General features: G+C 41.4%; 1 protein-coding gene across 1 annotated transcript in view; it reads left to right on the forward strand.

The window, feature by feature from the left end:
- LOC124000795 (insulin-like growth factor 1 receptor) overlaps positions 1 to 17899 on the forward strand; it is a 156579-nt gene extending 138680 nt beyond the window's left edge. The window contains exons 17-21 of the mRNA XM_046307413.1: positions 41 to 145; positions 383 to 542; positions 794 to 923; positions 9012 to 9146; positions 16629 to 17899. Of these exons, the coding sequence (XP_046163369.1) occupies positions 41 to 145; positions 383 to 542; positions 794 to 923; positions 9012 to 9146; positions 16629 to 17163 (1065 nt within the window). The 3' untranslated portion in view covers positions 17164 to 17899. The remainder of the gene's footprint in view (positions 1 to 40; positions 146 to 382; positions 543 to 793; positions 924 to 9011; positions 9147 to 16628) is intronic.
- The last annotated feature ends 6759 nt before the right edge of the window (positions 17900 to 24658 follow it).

Here is a 24658-nt window from a genome sequence, read left to right on the forward strand (position 1 = left end):
ACCCCGATACCCTCTCGGTGCTGTGTTGTGATTGGTGTAGGTGCGTCTGCTGGGCGTGGTCTCTCAGGGACAGCCCACCTTGGTGATAATGGAGCTGATGACCCGTGGAGACCTGAAGAGTCACTTGCGCTCACTCCGTAAAGAGGTATGTACATTACCCCTCCTGCTCTTTATAACATAGTCTCTCACAGAACTCAAGTCTGTGTGTCAGTGCATTAATCATCTATTAATACGGCACACACACACACCTCCGTCAGTTGGTCTCTCACATTGTGTGGTGTGCCCTGGCCATGGTTCAGTGCTGCAGACAGCAGGGAGAAGGAGGTTGGAGGGATAGACTGAATGGCCTGCTTGTGCTCACGTCTCTGCCTCTTTGCCACAGAACACGTCCAGCCAGGTTCTGCCCCCGCTGAAGAAGATGATCCAGATGGCAGGGGAGATTGCGGACGGCATGGCATACCTCAACGCCAACAAGTTCGTCCACAGAGACCTGGCTGCCAGGAACTGCATGGTGGCGGAGGACTTCACCGTCAAGATCGGGGGTGAGTGCCTTAAAATACAGTATTACTTCTACTTCCCCCTGTTTGTTTAATGCTAAACTCCCTCTGCTCTGCTGTACTCCAAAGTAAGTATTTTGAGATCACTGAGTGCTTGAGGGAGAGGAATAGCTTGCAGATGTAAATGGACAGAAGAGAAGGAGAGGTGAGGAATGGATTAGGCCTCATGAGCATCCACTCCCTCACATTAGTGGGATATTTAGTGGCCACTCAAAATTCTCTTCTCTTCTTCTCAGACTTTGGCATGACGCGAGACATCTACGAGACGGATTACTATCGGAAAGGAGGGAAGGGCCTTCTGCCAGTCCGCTGGATGTCCCCAGAGTCGCTGAAAGACGGAGTGTTCACCACAAACTCCGATGTCTGGTAAGAGCTCCTCGCCTCTGACTCACACACACACGCGCATACATAGACCTGCGCAGTACACTAGCTGTATGTGTGCTAGAATATTGCATGCTCTCTCCGGGACTAGCATGAGGAAAACAGGCCTATAACTTCACACACACAGTCCATGTCCTAAGGAAGTTAGGAATTCATCTGGATGCTATTATAGTTAGTAGGTACAGTACATTTTGGCAGTGAAAAGTAGTTCCTGTTTAGTCCAGTTCCTCTGTGCTTTCAGGAACATAGAGTGAGTTTAGAACAGCAGATCAACGCTCCTTCCAGTTCTCTCACTGGAATGGGTTGCTTTAGAGAACTATAGCTGTTTCCTAGCTCCTTAGTTTTTGTTTCCCAATCGAAAGTGTCCCACGGGTCTGTCCCTACAAGCACACTTAAACTCCTCCAGATGTTTTCAAATGATGGTTTAGAGTGCCAACAGAAATTCACCTCCACGTCCCATTCCCTATCTTCGTCTTTGAAGTCACGCAGATGAAAACAAGCATTGTGGGAACTTATTCTGGGCTCATATGAAATTACCAGTAGGTGTCTTTTCTTGTGTATCTAAAAAAAAAAGTATCTTTCAACACACTCCTGTTTCAGCCAATTAGATACAAGTCAATGTAATAAAATGCTTTTTTAACCCTCATACTACCAACATCTTTTACATACATGGATTACCAACTGGGGTCATGTTGACCCGGAGAAGAAACTATTGGAAAAAGCAACAATCATAGCAAAATATCAACATATTTCTTATTAAAACATTATTAGTCATGTAAATAATGTGTATCTGAAATTTAACAAAATAGTCAAAACAGATTGTTATTCTAGCAATCATTTTAATATTCTGTAAAACAAAAATATATATTCCCTTAAATGATATGCAGCTCTTTTTTAGAAGTACAATCCACATTTGTACTAAAAAGCTGATTTACCATAATTTGGTTGAAGTATAATTTAGTTCTTAGAATTTTGAAGTAAATACTAATTTTGTCATATTTGGTCAAATCGACTCCCATTTAAGGGGTGGTACACCAAAATTTGAAGTATTCTTAATTTGATTCATCCATTGATCCTGAGAGACAATGAACAAAAATATGGCATAGTTTTATTTATTTATTTACCTCACAGATAGCATTTGCATCGCTGAAACAATGGGAGTGGTAAGGCCGTGGTCAGGCCTATGGTAGGGTGCTTCAAAAAGCATGCCCAAATCCTCAATGTCACGTTAAACCAAATGTAAACCAAATGTAGCAACCAAAGTACCATAACAAGTTGCACATATAACATATAGTATAGGATTTCTGCTATTTATGTAACATTTCCTGGAGAATAACTATTATTCGGAGAATACACACCAATACAGCACTATGTGTACATTCGGAGGGTAGGTGATTCCTTTACTCTAGTTCTATCAAGTATTCATACCACTGACAGACTTTATATGAGTTGTTTTGACTGCAACTAAGCATATATGTAAGGTCATTTTGATTCTGTACACAGTCATACCTAATTATAAACAGTAATAACCATAGGTGAGTATATAAGATGCTCCATCTCTGCAGGTGATATATTTATCTGGTCAAAATCACTAATACAGGTCACCCTTCACCCTCTGATGATATGTAGAACTTAATATTATGTCTCCAGAGTATTCTGGATTCAAATACACTCTGAATCTACAGAGAAAAGTCTGAGTTCTGTAATTGCAGTTCTATCAAGTATTTATATGAGTTTTATATGCACAAAAAGAAGGTCATTCTCCTTTTGTGCACAGTCATTTGATACGTGATATAGAAAAGTACAAACTTAGTACATAGCTATATCTCTGCAGATGATCTGTCTGTCTGGTTACAATCGCTGATACAGGTCCCCATCCAAACCTCTGGTGGTAAGGATAACTTGTTCTTACGCCTCCAGAGAAACCTAGATTCAAATAAATGTCCTGTTCATCCAATTACTATAGGTGGAATTGTGTGGGTTTTTGAAAGTCCATATTGATACAGGAACACTTAACAATGATTTAGATGTATTGAGAACAATCTGACTGACAAAGTCACGATGATGCTGTCTACACATAATGCACAAACAGGGCCGATGCAGAAATGTTGTTTTTCATCACAAAAGGGGCGGCTCTTGTAATGCGCTCCAGCATTCAACACAGTTTTTTCCTACCTGGAAATTGAGACCCGACATACTATTCCTTGCAAAGACTGAGGGGAAGTGTGAGGTGAGTTTTGCACTCTTTCATGGAGAAAGATTTGGGACCGGTATGTTCACAATATGAAAAGGGTGAAGGAGACGAGGAGTGGGGCTGCCTCTGGTGTGTCCCCTACCGATTTTCAGACAACTGGATTGGCTTCGTGTTCACGGGAGACATCGTCAGACAGACACAGACACAAATATGCCAGAAACGGTATGTACTCGTCATGCAACCGAGTCCTTTTGTATAGTCAGTGTGTGTGTTTGTGACCTTATGTTTAGCAGACATAGTTAGAACATGTGAAATCAGTTATTTTCTGGATGTGAGAAATTGTGAGTGGGAAATATTCCGTGCCTGTGTTATCATAATGAATAGCAGGCTAGTTCAAACATCAGAAAACAGACAGTGTGTTGTGTTATCTAGATTGAGATGTTGATGAAATCAGTTATTTGGGGTAAACATTTTAACTCAAAGGTGCCAATGGAGATGTTTTAAGATGGCTTACATTGTATTTTAATACATTCGCCATCTTCTTGTCGGTGTTGGAGGGATTGGTGTTTTGGACAGTCCAGAGACGGAGCTGAGCCCTGAGGGCCCATCTACAGGTGGTTCATCATGCCTTCTCACCAACACCCAACCCACCGTCCAGGCGCACCCTTTTCTCTTCCCTGTACCTCCATCAACCTCTACCCCATCTCCCCGACACAGATCCAATGGCCGGAAGCGGAAGGCAACGGAGGATCCTTTGGACACTGACATTATGCAGTGGGTAGATGACTTACAGAGACTGCAGTAGGAGTTACAGAAACAGCAGTGGTGTCCAGCAAAGGCCGTCTACAACGTCATGGTACCATGGATGGTCTATTCCTGCTGATCAGTCTCCCATTTGTCTCACCCCAAAAAATATGTTGTTGTGGTTTTTTTTCTTATTCATACGTTAAGGCCGTGGGTAATTTCCTATATTTTTTGGTGCATGTTTCTTTTACTTGCAGTGCTTTCGGAAGTGTTCAGACCCCTTTGCTTTTTCCACATTTTGTTATGTTACAGCCTTATTCTAAAATGGATTACATAATCCCCCCCCCCCCCATCAATCTACACACAATACCTCATAATGACAAAGCAAAAACAGGTTTTTATACATTTTTGCAAATTTGTTAAAAATAATGAAATCACATTTACATAAGTAGTCAGACCCTTTACTCAGTACTTTGTTGAAGCATCTTTAGAAGTGATTACAGCCTTGATTCTTCTTGCGTATGATGCTACAAGCTTGGCACACATGTATTTGGGGAGATTCTCCCATTCTTCTCTGCAGATCCTCTCAAGCTCTGTCAGGTTGGATGGGGAGCGTCGCTGCACAGCTATTTTCAGGTCTCTCCAGAGATGTTTGATCGGGTTCAAGTCTGACCTCTGGCTGGGCCACTTAAGCACATTCAGAGACTTGTTTCCGAAGCCACTCCTACATTGTCCTGTTGGAAGGTGAACCTTCGCCTCAGTCTAAGGTCCTGAGCGCTCTGGAGCAGGTTTTCATCAAGGATCTCTCTGTACTTTGCTCCGTTCATCTTTCCCTTGATCCTGACTAGTATCCCAGTCCCTGCCACTGAAAAACATCCCCACAGCATGGTTCTGCCACCAGCATATCTTCACCATAGGGATGGTGCCAGGTTTCCTCCAGACGTGACGCTTGGCATTCAAAGAGTTCAATCTTAGTTTCATCAGATCAGAGAATCTTGTTTCTCATGGTCTGAGAGTCCTTTGGGTGCCTTATGGTAAACTCCAAGTGAGCTGTCATGTGCCTTTTTACTGAGGAGTGGCTTCCGTCTGGCCATTCCACCATAAATGCCTGATTGGTGGAGTGCTGCATAGATGGTTGTCCTTCTGGAAAGTTCTCCCATCTCCACAGAGGAACTCTGGAGCTCTGTCAGAGTGACAATCCCGATTCCCCACTTTGGCCGGGCGGCCAGCTCTAGGAAGAGTCTTGGTGGTTCCAAACTTCATCCATTTAAGAATGATGGAGCCAACTGTGTTCTTGGGGACCTTCAATGCTGCAGAAATGTTTTTGTACTCTTCCCCAGATCTGTGCCTCGACACAATCCTGTCTCGGCACTCTACAGACAATTCCTTCGACCTCATCGCTTGGTTTTTGCTCTGACATGCACTGTCAACTGTGGGACCTTATATAGACAGGTGTGTGCCTTTCCAAATCATTTCAAGTCTCATAGCAAAGGTTCTGAATACTTATGTAAATAAGGTATTTCTGTTTTTATTTTTAATACATGTGCAGAAATGTCTAAAAACCTTTTTTCGCTTTGTCATTGTGGGGTATTGTGTGTAGATTGATGAGGAAAAAATGAAATGTAATCAATTTTAGAATAAGGGTAAGGAATAAGGAAGGGGTCTGAATACTTTCTGATTGCACTGTATTTCCTCATTCACATGTTACAGGTGTTTACTTTGTTTTTTTTCTTTCATCACACTTTTCACCTGTATATTGCATTGTTTTACATTGCACTATTTTCCTCTTGTGATAGTAAATGCATATCTAAAAGGCTTACAAATGTATTTGTCTGGTTATTTGTACAGTTTTGAATCATTCACTAAGTAAACTTGCACTGCGTTGTACATAAGCTATGTAGATGAGGTTAATGTCTTGGGGGCGGGGGTCTGTCCTTGTTCTCATTTGGACACACCCATGTACCAAAGCAGGAAGGTCTCCATTGAAAGGCCACTACACAAGACCATGTACAATCTTGTGTTGTGTAGATGAGGTTAATGTCTGGATGGCCTAGACCTTTTATCTCCAGCTGAATGGCCTTTCTCACCCATTTACCATAGCAGGAAAGTTCTCATTGAAAGGCCACTTCACATAACACAAGGTTAGGTAAAACGAGAACAAGGACGACGTGATTAGTACTCTTTATTGTGATTTGTAAAGTGTGAATAAGAAAACTCCTAAATCCAAACAGCAAAATCAAATTGTGTAGCTCACAACATGAAACAAACAGTCATCAACCAGAAGAAGAGAATGTATGTGTGCTTATGTTTTCCAAACCACACCAACATTTACTGTAGTGTAATAGCAGCATATTGGGAAGACACTTGACCTGCTGGTGTGAGGAAGTACTCCTTCAGGTTGTTGAACATGTTTATAGCCATTCTGCTGACATGTTTCTTGGGTCCAGGAAGCTGGTGTCCCCTTTGCTGTGTGCTGCCACTCGGCAAAAACCAAATGGTCACAGACAGCCTTTCTGCAGCACTTACGGGCAAGCTGTGAGTTCTCTCGTGCGAGATGTGAGGGGCAAGCCACTGAAGCAAGTCGTAAAATCTGGCAACCGGCATGTCTTTCTTCGTCAATGTCGGACAAAAGACATGCATTCTCCATCGTTCCCTCTTGTAGTGTTCAGTGGACACATTTTCTCAGTCTTTGTGTTCTTCACCTCCTTAGTAATAGTAGCAGTTCAAGCTCTAGCAATTTCAATTAAATAAGAGTGTCACGTATACTCCCTCTCCGGCCTCACCTGTCACCATCGTCAAGCGCACCAGCGCCTCATGACACTCACCTGGACTCCATCACCTCCTTGATTATCTTCCCTACATCTGTCACTCCCCTTGGTTATTTCCTAGGGTGTTATTGACTCTGTTTCATGTCGGTGTGGTGTTTGTGGTTCGTGTTTATTGTTTTGTTTATTTATTAAAAACACACACCTGTACTTGCTTCCCGACTCTCAGTGCACTCGTTACAAAGAGACATGTTTGCTTCTGTGGCTAGAAAAGTGTGTCATAAAGCATAGAACACCAGACTAGCCTGACATGTAGCTAGCATTTGTAAACAGGCATATAACACCGGATCCGGACGTTCAAAGGTCGTCGCTAGCTAGTCAAAAAGAGTTCCTCGGCCCCTCTTGCTTGGTAAGCTTCTCTGGCTCCCCAAGCCCCTAGTGGATTTACACTACACAAGGTGGACTTTCTCTCTGGGAGAAACGCAACGAAAACAGTCTGCTGCCCAAAAAATGTCTCCACACACGTGCATGCACGCACGTCGATCAACAGAGTGGATCTTTTAGCCGCCTTTAGATCCCACAACAGTGGGGGAAATATGGCTTAAGAGAGCTAACAAATAATCATTGGCAATGATGAACTCGTAGTTATTTTGTGTCAAGCTTAGGTTTAAGTTTTGTTTTCTGTTGCAGTTCCTTAGTGGTCTCTGGGTAGTATACAGGCTCATTGTATGGATAAAATATGGATAAGGCAAAATTACATAAACATTTACATTTGTCCGTATTTGATTAATATATGTAGCATGAATTTATGAATAAACATTTCTTCTGTTCTTTGCACAATTTGCTTCCCACTGTTAGAGAACAGTCCTACTCAACATTACACAATGCAGCACCATCCTTGTAAAGCGCTGCCAGAGGTTATTTACATGCCCTGCTGGGCCCTGTGTATGGATGGTTTTGCCTGTATTACACTGCATGGTCCTACTACAGTATGCTGCTGATGATGGAAGATGCCATTTCCATCGCTTTTCACTAGGCCTGGACAAGAGGAACACCTACAGTATGTGAAAATGCTGTTCATTGACTAGAGTTCAGCATTCAACACTATTCTTCCCTCCAAGGTCGACACCAAGCTCAGAGCCCTGGAACTGGAAACCACTGTCTGCAACTGGATCCTGGACTTCCTGACGGTGGTCTGCACAGGCTGTGTGGATTGGAAACAACACCTCCTCCACACTGACTCTTAACACAGGGGACCCCCAGGGGTGTGTCCTCAGCCCTTTGCTGTACCCCCTGTTCACCCACAACTGCATGGCTTTGCACGACTCCAACTCATCAAGTTTTCTGGTAACACCAGAGTTGTAGGCCTGATAACCAACAATGACGAGTTCGCCTATAGGAAGGAGATAAGTGAACTGGCATTGTGCTGCCAGGACAACAACTTCTACCTGAATTCAGGAAGCAGAGGGAACATACCATGATCCACATCAATTGGACTGCAGTAGAGAGTCAGCCGTTTTAAGTTCCTCGGCGTCCACATCACCGAGGACTTGAGATGGACCAACAACACCACCACTCTTGTCAAGAGGGTGCAACAGATAACTAATGTTTAAATAAAACAATTAAAATAAGAAAAGCGTGTCTACTTCCTAAGGGCGGTTAAAGAAATTCAGCATACTAGCCCTGGTCCTCTCCAAATACTACCACTGCACAATCGAGAGCGTCCTGACCGGTTGCATCACAGCCTGGTATGGGAATTGCTCGGTCTATGACCGCAAAGCCCTCCAGCGGGTGGTAAAGATGGCCCAGTACATCACTGGGACCATGCTCCCACCCATCCAGGACATCTACTTGAAGCTGTGCCTGAGGAAGGCCCGCAGCATCATCAAGGACCCCACACACCCCAGCCACACTTGAACTGGACTGACCACCTGCACTGACTCTCCGCACCTTAGCTTAACTCACATGCACTCACTCATGCAAACTCCCACACAGACACATGCATGTACGCACGCACGTCTCATCACATGTGCTGCTACCAGACTTTTATTATTATTATTGCTAAATACTGCACAATTTAAAGACTTTCCCCCCATCCCCAAAATGGGTAAATATTGAACAATAAATTGTGCTTTCCTGTATTATACTTTACAAATATGTATATGTTCTACTGAACCATTTACTCTATGTTCATATTCTTATCTTGTATTATTTGGTATTGTTGTTGCATTGTCAAGAAGGAGCCTGCAAGTAAGCATTTCACTGGACGATGTATACCATGTCTATGATATACATACAACTAATAAAACTTGACATTTTACATTTGTGTTGTTTCTAACATACCTGTCTCCTCTCTGTCTCCCCCTGCAGGTCATTTGGGGTGGTGCTGTGGGAGATTTCTACCTTGTCTGAGCAGCCGTATCAGGGCATGTCCAATGAGCAGGTGCTGCGTTTCGTCATGGAGGGAGGACTCCTGGACAAGCCTGACAACTGTCCTGACATGCTGTGAGTCCCCTGCTCTTTCTTTCAATGTCACTCTTGCTCTGGGACTGAGTCAGACGCAGGAGAATTTCAGTCTTAGCCACATCTTTCAATATGTGGTGTTTTTCCTATTGACTGTTCCACTGTTAGGCTTATTCCTTAGGTGCATTTTCTGAAGATATTGTCCTCTAGTACCAGCTCACTTGTCATTGTTAAATAAAGTTTCAATTGAATAAAGGTTCCCTTGCTAAATCTGCCACTATTTCCCTTGCAGCTACTATTTAGAGTTGAGGGGACAAATGTGCATACTATATCATGAGAGCCATATGCCAGTGGGGAGCCAAGCGAAGGCCTGACTGGTGACATTTACATCACAGGTTAAATGGAGCACAGTGACATCATGGCCCACATGCTCAGCTGGTGTTACGGGAGCTCCCTCCTCAGCAGTAAGCTGAGGTCCATAGAAGGGATGCCACGGCCCGTGTGTGAAAGATGCCGCTCATTCCCCATTAGTGAGGGTTCTGTAATTTTTAAAATATATATCCCCCCCCCCCCCTTTATTTAACCAGGTAGGCCAGTTGAGAACAAGTTCTCATTTACAAGTTCTCATTTTCTCATCAACAACGGCGACCTGGCCAAGATAAAGCAAAGCAGTGCGGCAAAAACAACAACACAGAGTTACACATAAACAAACGTACAGTCAATAACACAATAGAAAAATGTAGAAACAGATTGTGAAAATGTAGAAGAGTAGATAGGTAAGGCAATAAATAGGCCATAGTGAAGTAATTACAATTTAGCATTAACACTGGAGTGATAGATGTGCAGATGATGATGTCCAAGTAGAAATACTGGGGGGGCAAAAGAGCAATATAGGGCTGAGGTAGTTGGATGGGCTATTTACAGATGGGCTGTGTACAGGTACAGTGATCAGTAAACTGCTCTGAAAGCTGATTCTTAAAGTTAAAGAGGGAGATATATGACTCCAGCTTCAGTGATTTATGCAATTTGTTCCAGTCATTGGCAGCAGAGAACTGGAAGGAAAGGTGGCCAAAGGGAAGGTTGGCTTTGGAGATGACCAGTGAAATATACCTGCTGGAGCGCGTGCTATGGGTGGGTGTTGCTATGGTGACCAGTGAGCTGAGATAAGGGGGGGCTTTACCTAGCAAAGACTTATAGATGACCTGGAGCCAGTGGGTTTGGCGACGAATATGTAGTGAGGGCCAGCCAACAAGAGCATATCGGTCTCAATGGTGGGTAATATATGGGGCTTTGGTGACAAAACGGATGGCACTGTGATAGACTACATCCAGTTTGCTGAGTGGAGTGTTGGAGGCTATTTTGTAAAGGATCGGTAGGATCGTCAGTTTTACGCGGGTATGTTTGGCAGCATGAGTGAAGGAGGCTTTGTTGCAAAATAGGAAACCGATTCTAGATTTAATTTTAGATTGGTTATACTTAATGTGAGTCTGGAAGAAGAGTTTACAGTCTAACCAGACACCTAGGTATTTGTAGTTGTCCACATATTCTACGTCAGAACCGTCCAGAGTAGTGATGCTCGTCGGGCGGGAGGCTGCAGGCAGCAATCGGTTGAAGAGTATGCACTTAGTTTTACTAGCATTTAAAAGCAGTTGGAGGTCACAGTAGGAGTGTTTTATGGCATTGAAGCTCGTTTGGAGGTTTGTTAGCACCGTGTCCAAAGAAGGGCCAGATGTATACAGAATGGTGTCGTCTGCGTAGTGGTGGATCAGAGAATCACCAGCAGCAAGAGCGACATTATTGATATATACAGAGAAAAGAGTCAGTAGGGGTAGCCAGGTGGAAAGCATGGCCAGCCATGGAAAAATGCTTATTGAAATGATCAATTATCGTAGATTTATCGATGGTGACAGTGTTTCCTATCCTCAGTGCAGTGGGCAACTGGGAGGAGGTGCTCTTATTCTCCATGGACTTTACAGTGTCCCAAAAGTTTTTGGAATTAGTGCTACAAGGATGCAAATTTCTGTTTTAAAAGTTGCATAACGCGGGGGCTATTCAATGCTAATGCAGAACGCCACAGGATGTTTTTGTGCTGGTCAAGGGCAGTCAAGTCTGGGGTAAACCATGGGCTATATCTGTTCTTAGAGAGATACTGTCTGTCTGTCTGTCGATCTTGGTCTTGGTCTTGTCTGGAAAAGTGGAATGGAACAGCCTCCCTAGCTGTCAGGCAGCTCTGCTGTGTACATGCATTTCTCCTCTCTGCCTCTCATCTCAATGCGAAGGCATTCCCTCTTTACCTAAAACTTACAGAGAGGGGAGAGAGGGGCTGGTGTTATGCAGACACAAACCTTGGGTTTCTATGGCAGCCTCAGAGTGGTGTCCTGATTGCAAGAGTGTGTGAATTGTGTTAGGCAGGGGAGGGAGAGTGTGGGGTGGGGGAGGGTTTGTACTGGAAAAGCCGCTGCTGGTAGCTTCTCCTGTAGTGAGTTAGTGGATAGTTACAGTATGGAGACCTGCAGAGCCAGGATCCAACAAGGGCTGCAGAACAATGCTGTAGTCAGGCTGAAGAAAGAGGGGGATTGAGAGAGAAGAGAAGACAACGATAACATCATTTAAAAAAGTATGAGTCATATTTGAAAAGTGTTCCCATCTTTACCATATACAGTTGAAGTTGGAAGTTTACATACACTTTGGTTGGAGTCATTAAAAATCATTTTTCAACCACTCCACAAATTTCTTGTTAACAAAATATAGTTTTTCTACTTTGTGCATGACATAAGTAATTTTTACAGACAGATTATTTCACATATAATTCAATATATCACAATTACAATTGGGTCAGAAGTTTACATACACAAAGTTGATTATGCCTTTAAACTGCTTGCAAAATTCCTAAAAACGATGTCATGGCTTTAGAAGCTTCTGAAAGGCTAATTGACCCCATTTGAGTCAATTGAAGGTGTACCTGTTGATGTATTTCATGGCCTACTTTCAAACTAAGTGCCCCTGTCACAGTTGTTGAAGGATGAGACCCAAGGTGTAGCGTGATTAGCATACATTTGACTTTATTTAAGAAATGACGGCGCCAAAATAATAAACAATACAAAACAAACCGTGAAGCTTAAGGCTAAGTGCCATCAAACCAAGTTAACTTCCCACAAGCACAGGTGGGAAAAAGGGTACCTAAGTATGGTTCCCAATCAGAGACAACTATAGACAGCTGCCCCTGATTGAGAACCATACACTGCCAAAACATAGAAATAGAAAATCATAGAAACATAAAACATAGAATGCCCACCCCAACTCACGCCCTGACCAAACCAAAATAGAGACATAAAAATGATCTCTAAGGTCAGAGCGTGACAGCCCCTTTGCTTGACATCATGGGAAAATCAAAAGAAGTCAGCCAAAAAAAATTGTAGACCTCCACAAGTCTGGTTCATCCTTGGAAGCAATTTCCAAACGCCTGAAGGTACCACGTTCATCTGAACAAACAATAGTACGCAAGTATAAACACCATGGGACCACGCAGCCGTCATACCGCTCAGGAAGGAGATGCGTTCTGTCTCCTAGATATGAATGTACTTTGGTGCGAAAAGTGCAAATCAATCCCAGAACATCAGCAAAGGACCTTGTGAAGATGCTGGAGGAAACAGGTAAAAAAATATCTATATCCACAGTAAAACGAGTCCTATATCGATATAACCTGAAAGGCCGCTAAGCAAGGAAGAAGCCACTGCTCCAAAACTGGCATAAAAAAGCCAGACTACAGTTTGCAACTGCACATGGGGACAAAGATTGTACTTTTTGGAGAAATGTACTCTGGTCTGATGAAACAAAAAATAGAACTGTTTGGCCATAATGACCATTGTTATGTTTGGAGGAAAAAGGGGGAAGCTTGCAAGCCGAAGAACACCATCCCAACCGCGAAGCACGGTGGTGGCAGCATCATTTCGTGGGGGTGCTTTGCTGCAGGAGGTACTGGTGCACTTCACAAAATAGATTGCGTCATGAGGGAGGAAAATTCTGTGGATACTATGAAGCAACATCTCAAGACATCAGTCAGGAAGTTAAAGCTTGGTCACAAATTGGTCTTCCAAATGGACAATGACCCCAAGCATACTTCCAAAGTTGTGGGAAAATGGCTTAAGGACAACAAAGTCAAGGTATTGGAGTGGCCATCACAAAGCCCTGACCTCAATCCTACAGAAAATTTGTGGGCAGAACTGAAAAGGCGTGTGCGAGCAAGGAGGCCTACAAACCTGACTCAGTTACTCCAGCTCTGTCAGGAGGAATGGGCCAAAATTCACCCAACTTATTGTGGGAATCTTGTGGAAGGCTACCCAAACCGTTTGACCCAAGTTTTTTTTAAAGTAAAGTTAATTCTATCAAATACTGAGTGTATGTAAACTTCTGACCCACTGGGAATGTGATGAAAGACATGAAAGCTGAAATAAATCATTCTCTCTACTATTATTCTGACATTTCACATTCTTAAAATAAAACTGTGATCTGAACTGACCTAAGACAGGGATTTCTTACTAGGATTAAATGTCAGGAATTGTGAAAAACGGAGTTTAAATGTATTTGGCAAAGGTGTATGTAAATTTACGACTTCAACTGTATGGGTATCAAATCAGTCAAATAAAGAAAAACTTATTGTGAAATGCTTCCTTACAAGCCCTTAACCAACAATGGAAAATAAAGATAAGAGTTAAGAAATATATTTACTAGATAAACTAAAGTTAATAAAATAAATGAGCAACAATAAAATAACAATAACGAGGCTTTATACAGGTTAGTCGAGGTAATTGAGGTAATATGTACATGTAGGTAGGGGTAAAGTGACTGTGCATAGATAATAAGTAGCGTGTAACAGCAGCGTAAAATCTGAATTATTATGGGGATGAGTGAAAATGTAAATACACATATGCTATACTATACTGAACAAAACTGTTGGTCCCATGTTTCCTGAGCTGAAATCAAAGATCCCTAAAAAGTTTCATACACACAAAAAGCTTATTTCTCTCCAATTTTGTGCACTAATTTGTTTACAATCCATGTTGGTGATCGTTTATCCTTAGCAAAGATAATTATTCCACCTGACAGGTGTGGCATATCAAGAAGCTGATTCAAAGACACGATCATTACACAGGTGCACCTTGTTCTGGGGACAATTAAAGGCCACTCTAAAATGTGTTTTGTCATACAACACAATGCCAAAGATGTCTCAAGTTTTGAGGGAGCGTGTAATTGGCATGCTGACTGCAGGAATGTCCACCAGAGCTGTTGCCAGAGAATTGAATGCTAATTTCTCTACCATAAGCTGCCTCCAACATCTTTTTAAAGAATTTTGCAACCACAGACCACATGTAACCATGCCAGCTCAGGAGCTCCACATCTGGCTTATTTACCTTAGACCAGTCACCCAGATAGCTGATGAAATTGTGGGTTTGCACAACCAAAGAATTGTCAGAAACCTACTCAGGGAAGCTCATCTGCGTGCTTGTCATCCTCAACAGGGTTTTGACCTGACTGAAGTTCGATGTCGTAACCGATTTCAGTGGGCAAATGCTCACCTTCGATGGCCACTGGCACGCTGGAGAAGTGTACTCTTCACGGATGAATACCGCTTTCCACTCTACCAAGCAGACGGCAGACAGCATGTATGGTGTTGTGTTAGCGAGCGGTTTGCTGATATCAACTTTGTAAACAGAGTGCCCAAAGTGGCGGTGGGGTTATTGTATGGGCAGCCATAAGCTACGGACAGCGAACACAATTACATTTTATCTATGGCAATTTGAATGCAATTCATCCACCGCCATTGCCTCATGTTTCAGCATGATAATGCACAGCCCCATGTCGCAAGGATCTGTACACAAATCCTGGAACCTGAAAATGTCCCAGTTCTTCCATGGCCTGTATATTCACCAGACATGTCACCCATTGAGATCGTTTGGGATTCTCTGGATCAATGTGTACGACAGCATGTTCCACTTCCCGCCAATATCCAGCAACTTCGCACAGCCATTGAAAAGGACTGGAACAACATTCCACAGGCCACAATCAACAGCCTGATCAACTTTATGCGAAGGAGATGTATCGCACTGCATGAGGCAAATGGTGGTCACACCAGATACTGACTGGTTTTCTGATCCATGTTCCTAGCTTTTCTTTTAGGTATATTTGACCAACATCTGAAATACACGTGAAATCACAGTCATGTGAAATGCATAGATTTGGGCCTAATTTATTTATTTTAAATGACAGATTTCTATGTATGAACTGTAACTCAGTATAATCTTTGAAATTGTTGCATGTTGGGTTCATATTTTAGTTCAGTATAGATAGAATTATGGCAATATCTAAGATACTGTTCTATGGTGAAATATGACTAGACCTTTGGTCCAATGTTAGAAAGCTGCATGAAAAGAACAGATTTTCTGAGTGGTGATATTGTGGAACATGTTACTGGTCAGGCCTGCAGCTGCAGATTCCTGTTTATTAATGGTCTGTCATAGCATAGGTTGCTCTCTTTTGTAGCTCTCTCGATCTCTACTCTGGTAGAGGTTTGCATTGGTATTTATAATGTTGTGAACGATGCAACATTTACATATCGTGATATGAGTGAAATGATGTGAAAAGTAAAATGTGTTTGTGTGTGATGAGGAGCTGGGTGCTGACATGATTTATTGTAGAGTATTTTCTCATTTCACATCAGCGAAAGTTATACACAGCGACAGATTGTCCAGGAAGAATTTTCAGCGTGCCAACGTCAAGTAGACAGGTTACTCTGGTACATGGGCCCAGCTCCAAGCATTACGACCATTTTCATGGGAGGTCTTGCAGCCGGGGTTTAGTTTAGCCGTCTGAAAGGCAACTTTAAGAGACTGACTCACTGAGAGGCTAAAGAACAAGCCATGACCAACCCTCCCTCCTGCTGGCTGAAACTTAGTTTGAAGTTAAGTGTCTTCTTCAGAGAGTACTACCCAGAAAGCTTTGGTGCGGAGAGGCTGAGATACCCAGCTGTACAGGCTGTTGTGGGATCGGACATAGAGTGGTGGCTGCTGGGAGAGAGGGAGATGAATAAGTGATTTATGTCAGTAGGCTGTAGAAGGTATTCTTAGCTTGTTTGTGTATAATGTAATATGTGGTGTGTGGTCGAGCACCACACCAAACTGTAATGATTCTCTTTTCATGGTGTTGTTTTGATGTTTTCTGTGTTCTGTCGCTAGCCTAGCACAGTATGCTCATGTATGATTTACTGTCTATTTGTACACATGCTGTAGTATGATATATGATGGTAGATTCTTACTGACGTTCTATGCATAGTTGGCAGTAGCTGTTTGTATAGAAACCTCTGGAAGTTGTTTGTTTCAGTGAGTATCAGAAACATTTTCATTGGCTCTATCTTGGTGCACTCTGCCACCTTATGGTGAGAAGATGCAATGATAGATTTACTGGATCATATTTTTGTTGAATCGTTCATATTATGTATGATAAATAAGGTAATGTGTTTGCCCTTAGGTTTGAGCTGATGCGGATGTGCTGGCAGTACAACCCCAAGATGCGTCCTTCCTTCCTGGAGATCATCAACAGCCTCAAGGAGGAGCTGGAGCCTCCGTTCAGTGAGATGAGCTTCTTCTTCAGCGAGGAGAACAAGCCCCCGGACACTGAGGAGCTGGACATGGAGGTGGAGAACATGGAGAACGTGCCACTGGACCCTGCACCCAGCAGACCCCCCACTGCTGTTCCTCTACCCTCCCAGGGACCCATGGGGGCCACAGGGGGCTCAGCACCCCCTCCTCCCCAGCAGTTATCCCCAATGCAATGCCCTTCTAATACCCTGAAGGGACCTGGCTCTCCCTCCACCTCAGTCCCGGCTGCCTCTGTCTCGGCCTCCCCAGGCCTGGCCTTGGACAAGCACTCAGGACAGATATCGGCCAACGGGCCAGTGGTGGTGCTACGGCCCAACTTTGAGGACACACAGAACTACGCTCACATGAACGGGGGGCGCAAGAATGAGCGGGCGCTGCCACTGCCCCAGTCTTCAGCCTGCTGATCCCCTCCTCCCCCCTCAGCCAGATCACCCCACTCCTCTTCTCACACAGGGTAACATAAACTTCTCCCCTGTTTTAGTTATAATGGGGTGATGGATGAGTGAATAACTGACACATTATACTACTCTACTGCAGTAGAATCTTTCATTTTTAAATAATATTATCAAGATTTATTATTGAATACCAAGACTGAGAAACAGCACAGAAACCTGCTAAAGCGTTTGGAGTACGGTGGCTCAGAACGAACAACAACACTGGGAAGCTCTAGTGTTTACTTCTTGTTTAGTATTTGTTACTTTAAAAACATAATTAAAGAAGGACATCATCAAATATTCCCTGACTGACAGGTATTGTAAGTGAGAGACAATAACTTTTAAAAAAGAATTTGAAGCATATCTGCTAGAAAATCCAACAGACGAGCCCATTTAGATCATTTCTGAGAGAATAATGTGTATATCTGAGTGTGTTTATACTGCCTTTAGAAAGTATTAAGACCCCTTGACTTTTTCCAATTTTTTTAACGTTACAGCCTTATTCTAAGATATTTTTACCCTATAATGACAAAGCAAAAATAGATTTTGCAAGTATTCCTGCCCTTTGTTATGAGATGCATACTGTTTCCATTGATCATCTTTGAGATGTTTCTACAACTTGATTGGAGTCCACGAGTGGTAAATTCAATTGATTGAACATGATTTGGAAAGGCACACACCTGTCTATATAAGGTCCCACAGTTGACAGTGCACGTCAGAGCAAAAACCAAGCCCTGAGATCGAAGGAATTGTCCGTACAGTTCCATGACAGGGTTGTGTCGAGGCACAGATCTGAGGAAGGGTACCAAAAAAATTCTGCAGCATTGAAGGTCCCTAAGAACACAGTGGCCTCCATCATTCTTAAATGGAAGACATTTGGCACCACCAAGACTCTTCCTAGAGCTGGCTGCCCGGCCAAACTAAGCAATCGGAGGAGGTGACCAAGAACCGGATGGTCACTCTGACAGAGCTCCAAAGTTCCTCTGTGGAGATGGGAGACAACCATCTCTGCAGCACTCCATCAGACATTTATGGTTGAGTGGCCAGACGGAAGCCACTCCTTAGTAAAAGGCACATGACAGCTCACCTGGAGTTTGCTAAAAGGCACCTAAAGGACTCTCAAACCATGAGAATCAAGATTCTGTGGTCTGATGAACCAATATTGAACTCTTTGGCCTGAATGCCAAGGGTCACATCTGGAGGAAATCTGGTACCATCCCTGCGGTGAAGCATGGTGATGGCAGCATCATGCTGTTGGGATGTTTTTCAGCAGCAGGGAGACTAGTCAGGGTCAAGGCAAAGATGAACGGAGCAAAGCACAGAGAGATCCTTGATGAAACCCTGCTCGGGACAAGTCTAAGCACGCAGCCAAGACAAACCAGGAGTGGCTTCGGAACAAGTCTCTGAATGTCCTTGAGTGGCCCAGCCAGAGCCCGGACTTGAACCCGACCGAACATCTCTGGAGAGACCTGAAAATAGCTGTGCAACGACGCTCCCTATCCAACCTGACAGAGTTTGAGAGGATCTGCAGAGAAGAATGGGAGAAACTCCTCAAATACATTTGTGCCAAGCTTTTAGCATCATACCCAAGAAGAATTGAGGCTGTAATTGCTGCCAAAGGTGCTTCAACAAAGTACTGAGTAAAGGATCTGAATACTTATGTAAATGTAATTACATTTTTTCATTTTTAATAGATTTGCTAAAATGTCTAAACCTGTTTTTGCTTCGTCATTATGGGGTATTGTGTGTAGAATGATGAGGATTTTCTTTAATCCATCTTAGAATCAGGCTGTAATGTAACAAAATGTGGAAAATGACAAGGGGTCTGAACACATTCCAAATGCACTGTATTTCTATACCAACACATGAGTCTCTCGACAGCAAGATATAGCTCCTCTTAAAAACCTATTTTCATCGGTATACTTCTCCCACATTTCAGACATTGATGTGTACTGGACTAGGATAATTGGTTTTCCTGTAAATATTCCTGGAATGATTTCAGGAGTGGGTAGATATCATAGAGGGAGGGCAATTGTGAACTGGACACATTTTTTGTCAAATCAAAGTTAGTAGTTTTCTCCTTCTTGCTCTTCATTTGTCCTATTGATTTGACATGAAGAGAAACATAATCAAGCATCCTAAAAACCCAAATTGCTGTTTATTTTGTTTTCTACTTCACAATTACAATCAAATTGTAAAAGGAATTTGCCTGTTTTCTCTTGTTTTTTTCCGAGTTACATCAGAGCCCTTATTGGATTCCTCTTCTATTGTATGTGTCATCTGAGAGATGAAAACACCAACATCACCAACAGAGACATTGAACAAAAAGGACTTGGTGCCAAAAATGCAACACATACAGAAACAAACCTGAAGTGGAAGGTATTGGATCAGTTCTAATACAAGGAGAACTAAAGGACTCAACAGAACTCCACCTTGTGACTATACATACGTCTGCTAAAAGCATGCGAGGCATTGTACGCAGCAGATCTTTTTTAGACTTGTCATTAGTCTCTCTGTACAATTCAAACATTTATATAAAGGTCTTACAGTTGTATGTTAGACCTTAGGATCATTTTCACACACATCATTGGTTTGTCACTTTTATAACTTTTGTACTGTTCAGATGTTCACCTGTACAGAATGAAGCTGCTATTTTATTATTTTTCTTTTTTAGATGTTTTATATATATATATATATATATATATATATATATATATATATATATATATATATATATATATATATATATATATATAAAAGGAATCCTATATATATATATATATCTCATATATATATATATATATAAGGAATCCTATATATATATATATATATCTATATATATATATATATATATATATATATATATATATATATATATATATATATATATATATATATATATATATAAGGAATCATATATATATATAAAAGGAATCCTTCAGGTTTAATAGTTTATGATCTCCACTACAGTCCATTTCTTATGCATCATACTTCTCCAAGCAAAGAAAATGATCATTTAGATATAAATTGACTTTTCTCTCTTCTTTACCCCAGAAGGTTGTCTGTTTCACCACATATTCTCCATTGCCTTTAACTTTTTTATGAACATGTTTTCCTTTGCATTCTTTTTTTGTAGATTTCTATATTATTATTGTTATTATTATTATTATTAGTTTGAATGGACACCTTAGCTCCATGTGTGAGCGTGTACATTTGTCACCCTTCTTGTACCAGTTGTCTAGCACTGCACCTAGTTATTCCCCCCTAGGTGCAACTCAATCTCAGGTCGAAGTAAAGGTTTTGCTTTCTCCATACATTCTCATTACTGTCCTCTGCTTGTTTCACCTCTCTGTCGAGTCCAATAGTGCCCTCTCCCCTCCCCTCCAGCCCCACACTGAAATGTACAGTACACCTGCCTCCCCCAGTGCCTCCTTTTGACATCAGGATTAGTTCCACAGGATTTTCTTTTTTCTCTACTGGATCTGGTGTTTTAACCCATTCGTTTCCCTGCCTCTCAATTAATAGGGCTAATTGGGTTGTCTTGTTTGCCTTAATGATCCCAACCACTCACCATCCCCTCAAAGAAGACTCATCCATAATCATGGTTCTCTTTTTGTGTCTTAGATTTCAAACGCAGCATTACTGCTTATTCTCCTTTATCATTCGATTCATTTCTGTTGTCATACTCTTTTTCTTGTGATGAAAGTGAAAACAGTATCTTTTGTTATTCTCCTTAAACATGGCATCTGTAAACCAAATAAGGATGGGTTAAAGTCCAGGGAAGTGGTCACATTTCAATGTCATGAATGGAATAGGTCTTAGTGGGGGTGTCGGTATGAAAAATGTTTTTGAAGCACTTCTCCTTTTGAAAAAGTGTTGCTTGGTGATTATTTTTTCCTTCTTTGAAGGTTCTCTCTGTAGGATTGTTATTTATTTTTTAATTTTCCTTTTGTGATATCAGTTTAAATCACTGTATAAAGGCCCCATGATTCAGTATAAAGTTGGATTTTTTTATATGTATTTTCTTTGGTGTCATGACTGGGGATGTTTTTCTTTTTTTCCCTTCAAGTATATATCTACCTCACTCTTTTAAAGTATATGTATGTGTATGAAAACAAAAGTACATCTCACCTTTTCTCATTAGTCCGTATAAGGTAACCTCACAATCCTCTGGATCCGGGTCGACCTCATTATCAATACACACCACACACACACCTAGGTTGGAGTGGAGATGGGATGTAGCTCGTGTGGTTCTAATTCTATTTAGTCCCGTATGCTTAACGATTGCTGTATCAACAACATTTTCTGCTGGTCCAAAGATTTTAAATAGAAAATAAAGTATGTTGGTAGTATGAGAAAGTATGAGGATTTTTAATGTATGTGGTACAGATTATGTTACAGGTTTGATTTAATAAAAGACATTGACTGGCCTGTATTTCTCAGGAAATGGCTTAAGTCCGACTCTCATGGTTTGAGCGCTAACATGCTAACCTGGTTACCTAATAATGCTAACTTAGAATAACATCAAATTACTATTGTGATAGGAAGTGTTTACAGTAGGCTACATAAAGTCACAGTACAGTATGTATTGGTAGAGAGAAGGACACAGCTAACTCAGACATCCAGGGTCGTAGCCAAGACATTTTAATAAAGTAGAATCTCATTTACTGCATTTCTATACAATTTAAAAACTGCCAAATGCTATTTGGAGAACAGCAAAAACAACCATTGTCATATTGGTTGCTGTAGCTTCATTCACCTCAGTTGTTCTACAAATACATAGCCTACTAGTTATACAATTAGATGAAAAACTATAATTGAAAATGTACAGAGTTGTGTAGCAGAAAAAGTATTTTATTAACAAAAGGTGAACAAATATGTTTGCTAAACAGAACTTTTTTGTTGTTGCAGTTTTATAGTTAATTTCCTGCAATTCTACACATGACTTATGCCATGTTAATATGATATCTGAGTGAGAGTAACTAACTAAATCAATGGAGGCCCCTTGGAGGTCTGGGCACCTGGGCACATGCCCTGCGTTCACGGTCAGTAATTTGGCCATATGATTACTACAAGTCTAGATAGCTAACTAGAGTTTATTTACCAATCTACAATGTTTTCTGACATGGGCTGATTGAGTGACTGTCAGTGACAATATACACAAGAGAGACACTGCTGATGCACAGCCAAGTTTCAAAATCAGTGACATATACACAAGAGAGACACTGCTGATGCACAGCCAAGTTTCAAAATTGCACCTGATGTATTCTATTATTCTAACTCTCAACAGTAAGTTGAGAGTTCCTTTTTTTAAATTCAAAATCATTACTGAGGTCTGGACCTCGGTGTCCTCATGTGTAGCTACACCCTGCAGAAATCCCATCTCACCTCCTCCGCAAACAAGGATTTCACAACAACAAATCCTCAGATCATACAGCTGCCAAGAAGGGTGAAGCTGAACGATAACTTCTTTATTTTCAATTGTATCTATGTATTTAGGTAGATTTCAAACAAATCAGTATGTTGGAGTCAAGCATTTTTTTTTATACAAAAAATGAGAAACATTGCATTTATCATCTTTAATCATTCAAGACATTTTGCAAGACAGAAATCCTTTGCTATTGTAATGTACTGTATATTGGAAAACAAGGTAGATCAGAGGATGTTTGTCTTTAGCCTGAATTCTGGATAACTAAACCACTACTGACATCGAAACAACTCCTGTAGAATGTTTGCCAACATTGGCTTCTGGTTACAGCTTACACATTTCGTCTTGTAAAACTGGTCATTGCTAATATCCTATGTAAAGTACTGATTTCCCCTAAAGTAAAAACTGATGGCACTTATTTCTGTGAAACCCTCTTAGTGAAGACAACATAAACCATACTCACATACTCCTACACTCAATAGCCCCACAAGTTCTCAAAGTCAGTGCTACAACTATGAAAATAAGCTTTGTCCCTTATGTTGCTGGGAGCAGTTGAGTGTGGAAATAACTGGCGTTCGAGAGGTATTAGGTCAATATGGAGTAATTGTGGTACATGAAGGCAAACACAGGTTAAGACACCACATACTCTGTCCTGGGAGGGATGTCTCAAAGCAGAGCAACTGTAGGAAGAACATCTACAGCCGTCTGCTGCTGCGCCACCTCCTCATGCATCTGACAGACAGGACAGTTGGTTCCTCTGTACTCCTTCATCATCTAATCTCTCCATCCTGTCCACCTGCTCCCAATGACTAACTTTTCTAAATAGCACCTACAAAGCTCCCACATTGAAATATCGTAGTATTTTTTTTGTCCCCTGTTAAGATTTTTTAAACTGTTCCAATTGGCTTGGAATAGACTTAACCTCTGAATAGACTCAGATGTTGAGGTAGTTGATGTTAATGTCCCTTCATTGTAATCTTCATGATCCTCCTCATTGTGATTAGTCTTAAGACTGCAACCCCTGCTTTCTCTATTCTACTGCTGCTGATAATGGCGCTGCTTCAAAAAGGGTGTCTCAATCTGTGGGTGTAAATCCTCTAAGACTGGGCCAATATCAATGGAAGTGTGGTTGAGATGGCATGGTTGGATTTAGACCTCAAATTCTCATCAAAGGTCTTTGTCATGAAGGTTCATCGAAAGGTGATGCTCTGATTTTGTAGAGCAAAAGACAAGTGGAGTTGAGGGCATATAAACATGATTCTGATTTATGGAGCGGAATGGAGAAAGGTTTTTGGGTTCACAGGTCAACAAAACCTGGAAGGCTTACATGTTCAATATTCTGAAGTTGTACTTTTTTAGGCTGTAAAGCCAAGCGGGGGGGTGCAGCAAAAGATACTTGGTTGGATGAATTGGCAGAAACAAATGGCTATATATATATATATATATATATACACTACCAGATATTTTTAAGAAATAATTCAGATCACCGTTTTAACAAGGGCCCTGTGCTACTGGTGTTGAGTACAGTGTAATGGATGGCAGTGTTTCACATTTAGATGTAGTGTTTCAAGTGTTAGTGTCTGTAATGATGAAAGATAAGAGATATGTGATATGTATTTCTTATTTTTTTCAGTTATCAAAATTGGTTAAAGGGTTGGCCTGTTGCGAAGTGATTGTTTGTTTTCTTGGAATGCTGGCTGTGTTCCTTAGTTACCAGAGGGTTACATACATATTATAATCACAACTCAAGTAGATACATGGACATAAATAGGACAGACATGTTCAGTAGATTACGGGTAGTCATGGCAGAGAGTAAATAGCATGACTAGAGTTTTAAGAAGAGTTGTTTACAGTAGAGAGATGGTTTCTTTTTGCATTGCCAATTTGCAAACATGGAGATAAGATTGACTGAAAAGGTTTCATTTCAATTATTATTAATATAATTGTAATTGTATTTTCTTCAAAATTTCCTATATGCAAACCTCAGGTTTATAGAAGATGCATCCATGCAATCAAATCGCAATAATGAGCTTGAGG

Source organism: Oncorhynchus gorbuscha, linkage group LG02 (genome assembly GCF_021184085.1).
Source record: "Oncorhynchus gorbuscha isolate QuinsamMale2020 ecotype Even-year linkage group LG02, OgorEven_v1.0, whole genome shotgun sequence".
In the NCBI taxonomy this organism is placed as follows: Eukaryota; Metazoa; Chordata; class Actinopteri; order Salmoniformes; family Salmonidae; genus Oncorhynchus; species Oncorhynchus gorbuscha.